A 4,239-nucleotide genomic window follows, 5' to 3' on the forward strand; every position below is an offset into this window, starting at 1 on the left:
AAGATAAGTTTGCCAAGGAAAAGTCAATAGCACGATGGTGTTGGCTAGTGTGCTCGTAATTATTAATCATTCTTTTAGGAGAAATTAGTAGGTGCCAAAGTCATATTACAAACTCTCGTGTCGTGTCGCCCAATCAAACACAGCCGCCACCAAATCTATAGATACGAGTAGTTAAGTGGCCAATTTAATTAGTTGTACTCCAACCATTCATTCATTCATTTGGAGTGTTGAAAGGAAAAGAAATGGAAATGGAAATTGAAAAGAAAGCAGTAGCAGAAGAAGGCCAAGAGCATGAGTATGGCCTCCAAGTCCCTCTTCTCACTCCATACAAATTGGGAAACTTCCAACTTTCCCATAGGTATATATATATATATATATGTCTTATATATCAACACTCCATTCAAAGCTCAACAAAGAATGTAATATAACTGTTTTTGCGCTCCACAATTTTCAGAATTGTTTTGGCGCCATTGGGCAGGTTGAGATCATTCGGACATGTTCCTCAGCCACCTGCTATCTTGTACTATTCCCAGAGAACCACCAAAGGGGGGCTTCTCATAGCAGAGGCCACTGTAGTTTCTGCCACAAGCAAAGGGTATATAAGTAATTAATAGTTCTTTGGGTTCATAGATTTGCTTAATTTCTTCATGGTTTAATCAGTAGTTTTGCTATCTTCATGACTATACATAGGTACCCAGATGCACCTGGTATATGGACAAAGGAGCAAGTAGAAGCCTGGAAACCCATAGTGGAGGCTGTGCATGACAAAGGTGGTATCTTCTTTTGCCAGATTTGGCATGGGGGAAGAGCTGCAAAACAAGGTATCAATTTTTTTTTTTTTTTTTACCTGATTTATCCCCTTTTGTAACTTTTCAATAATCAATCCCTTTGGATAGGGTTTCAATTTTCAAATCAAGGTGTATTATTTTTTTAGTTCTTACCTTGTTTATTATTATTATTATTTTTTTGTCAAGTATAACTTTTATCTAATCATCCACTTTAGGATATACGTCAATCATCACAATCATTGAAAACACAAAAAGTTTTTTTAAAAAATAATTGTTTGACTTGTAATTTTGAAAATAATAATTTAAAAAAAAAAAAAATTGTTTTAGAATTTTTTTTCTTTGATTTTAAGGGTATATTTAAAGGTAATTTAGTTGTTGGGATATATACGTCACATAGTCATCGTAGACTATGGTATTCTTTTCTCCTATTGAAAAGAATCGTAGACTAATGAAAAAGTATAAATAGCTTCCTTGTTTGTGTAACAGAATTCATAGGCTAGACCATTTGCATTCTAGTTTTCAGCTGTGGCATTTTTATATATTTAAATACACTATAGTTGAAAACACAAGAATTAACTTTTTGCATTTTTTTGATATCGGCAAGGTACTATATCTTGTACGGACAAGCCAGTGGCTCCTCAGCACCTTCATGGTATTGGTGCCGCCGAATTTTCACCTCCACGACGCCTGACTGCAGATGAAATTCCCCAAGTTGTCAATGATTTTAAACTTGCTGCAAGGAACGCTATGGAAGCTGGTAAGCTTTCGAAGCTACATTTAGACACTAATAAAAAATAAAGTTTTTCTTCAACGTCAGAGTTTTAAATGTCACTCTTCATATTCTGATTCAATGATGTTTATTTGATACTCAGGTTTCGACGGAGTTGAGATCCATGGGGCTCATGGTTATTTAATAGACCAGTTTATGAAAGACCAAGTCAATGACCGCACAGACAAGTATGGAGGCTCTATGGAGAATCGTTGCAGATTCGCTATAGAAATAGTTGAAGCTATCGCTAATGAGATAGGAGCAAATAGAGTGGGAATAAGGCTTTCTCCCTTTGCAAATTACATGGAATCAGGAGACTCAAACCCGGAGGCTCTAGGCCTCTATATGGCTGAATCATTGAATAAATATGGTATTCTCTACTGTCACGTGGTTGAGCCTAGGATGGAAACTATGCTGGAACGAAAAGTTGAATGCTTCCATAGTCTTCTGCCCATGAGAAAGGCTTTCAATGGTACTTTCATTGTTGCAGGGGGTTATGATAGGGAAGAAGGTAACAGAGCTGTGGCTGAGAACCGTACAGATCTTGTTGCTTATGGTCGGTTTTTCTTGGCTAATCCAGATTTGCCGAAGAGATTCAAGCTTGATGCTCCTCTCAATAAATACAATAGAGACACATTCGCCATACCAGATCCTGTTATTGGCTACACTGATTATCCATTTCTTGAAACAACTACTTAAATTTTCTATGCAGGAGAATATATGTGAACACAAAAAATTGTGTTATATATCTTTTTTGTACGGATGTTGTCAACACTCATCCCCCTTGTGTGTAACTTTCTTTTGGTTTAACACATATTTTTTTTATTTTTTTTAATTAGGGTGACAGTAAAATTTGAAGTCGTGAGATTTAAATTTGATACCATAGCAACTACCATCCACTTCAAAAGTTAAAGTTGTTGGAGAGGGTTTTAAATCCTTTAACACATCTCAAATCGATTGTTAAACTTTTGAGATGCTTCTTTTGTACTGCTGAAAGAATGCAATAAATAACAGAAGTTATGGAAGAATTCAAGTATTATTCCACTCAGTAATTGAGTTGGTTAACTTTATATCAATTTTCAGTCATGTATATTGTTATCAGCCCTCACTTTTTGCATCAGATGTGTGACTGTACAGCAACTTGAAGACCAATTAGAAGTGATGCAAATTTCTGTGCTTGAGGTTAATTTGTAGATTCACATTTTTTAAATTGTTATCAGCCCTCACTGTTGGAATTTGTGCCCGCATTTCATTGGCTTAAGTTACTTTATATATATATATATATATATATATGCTAATTTGTTGGTCAACAATAACTGATGTTCTTGTGAACAAAGGAGGGTCGTATAGATTATATAGTTGTATCATTGTAAGTTATAGTTACAGGTTAAGGAAACCAATTTGATCGGTTGAAATTGTGGTTATGATGTATTTACATCAGCAACTAGACAAAGCTTTTGGTCTTACAGTCTTGGACCAGCTAACAGTGCGTGAGTAAGAAGAAATCGGCGCCAGCTAGATTCACGGTTGTACAACAAGCATTTGTTTGGCCATAAATAGCCATGTACCTCATTCGTATGACGATCGGTCAGTTGAGTGAGTTTCTATATTATCTTTGAGTGAGAGCTCCTGGGTGTAATTTGGGTTTTTGGGTGTGAATTGGGTGAGTTTGGGCAGATTTTGGGTTGGTCATGAATGGGTGGGACAGTAATGGATCACTAGTCCATTATCAACTAGTCCATTATCAACCTATTATGGTAGGTTAAAAATGAATTGGGTGTTAAATGGGCTTATCCAAACCCACACCCAGTCCAATTACCGAAATAGTTTTAGAAACAAATATATTGTGAAATATTTTTAATTCTTGAACACCAAAAAATAAAAAATTATTCTTGTAACAGTTTTATATTAATTTTCCGGTCTCTGGTGTTACATTTTTTTTTTTTTAAAATCAGATACTCCTACAATTTATTACTCTGCCAGTATTATAAATAATATATATATATATATATATAGAAAAAGGATATAATTGAAATTTTAAATTTTTATTTCTTGTGCATTTTTATAATTTTGTTTTTTGTGCATTTTTATTTGATTATGTAGCTATATGTGTATTTGATTGATTGTTTATTTAATTGTGTGTAAATTGCTTGTTTAATTGTGTGGTTTAATTGTAATTAAGTTGTTAGGCTTCAATGATATATTGCTTTATGTTTTATTTTAATTTTAATTTAAAGAGGAGATGGATTTGGATAGCAGTGATGGATCATTTATTGGGTCACATGGACTATTGGGTATGACATTTAAAAGGGTACAAATATATACCCATGTACTGGTGATACATATATATATGGGTATATATGTATAAATAAGGAGAAAATAATTATTATTTTTATTAATAATGTTAATTGTTAGTATTATTGATTATTATTGTCATTATAAATATATTTATATCTATAGTTATAAATTATATAGTATAATTATATTTATGAAATCACGTATTGACATAGTTGTATGTATGTAAATATAATTCTCTTATTTATTTTTCATTAGGTAGACTTATAATATATATAGGATTAGGGTTTTGTATGTAACCTATATATATATATATATATATATATATATATATATATATATATAAGTCTGGGAGAGGAGGCTACGTTTTATGTACGTAATATATTT

At 32.9% G+C, this 4,239-nt stretch overlaps 1 protein-coding gene across 1 annotated transcript; it reads left to right on the plus strand.

Annotated features, from left to right (window-relative positions):
* Positions 1–223: 223 nt before the first annotated feature.
* Positions 224–2,545, plus strand: LOC132298795 (12-oxophytodienoate reductase 2-like). The gene is made up of 5 exons (XM_059795154.1): positions 224–358; positions 455–595; positions 691–821; positions 1,393–1,545; positions 1,661–2,545. Exons 1-5 carry the CDS (start codon positions 243–245, stop codon positions 2,254–2,256), a joined length of 1,137 nt encoding a protein of 378 aa, XP_059651137.1. The 5' UTR covers positions 224–242; the 3' UTR covers positions 2,257–2,545.
* The last annotated feature ends 1,694 nt before the right edge of the window (positions 2,546–4,239 follow it).

Source organism: Cornus florida, unplaced genomic scaffold, assembly GCF_030987335.1.
Source record: "Cornus florida cultivar Cherokee Brave unplaced genomic scaffold, ASM3098733v1 CherokeeBrave_3.0.0_Hap2_Chr03, whole genome shotgun sequence".
NCBI lineage: Eukaryota > Viridiplantae > Streptophyta > Magnoliopsida > Cornales > Cornaceae > Cornus > Cornus florida.

Excerpts from the sequence above, each read along its gene's own strand:
- LOC132298795 (XM_059795154.1), top strand. The coding sequence starts at position 243 with ATGGAAATGGAAATTGAAAAGAAAGCAGTAGCAGAAGAAGGCCAAGAG. Across the intron at positions 596-690 it reads GTTTCTGCCACAAGCAAAGG|GTACCCAGATGCACCTGGTA; the intron begins GTATATAAGTAA and ends GACTATACATAG. Across the intron at positions 822-1,392 it reads GGGAAGAGCTGCAAAACAAG|GTACTATATCTTGTACGGAC; the intron begins GTATCAATTTTT and ends GATATCGGCAAG.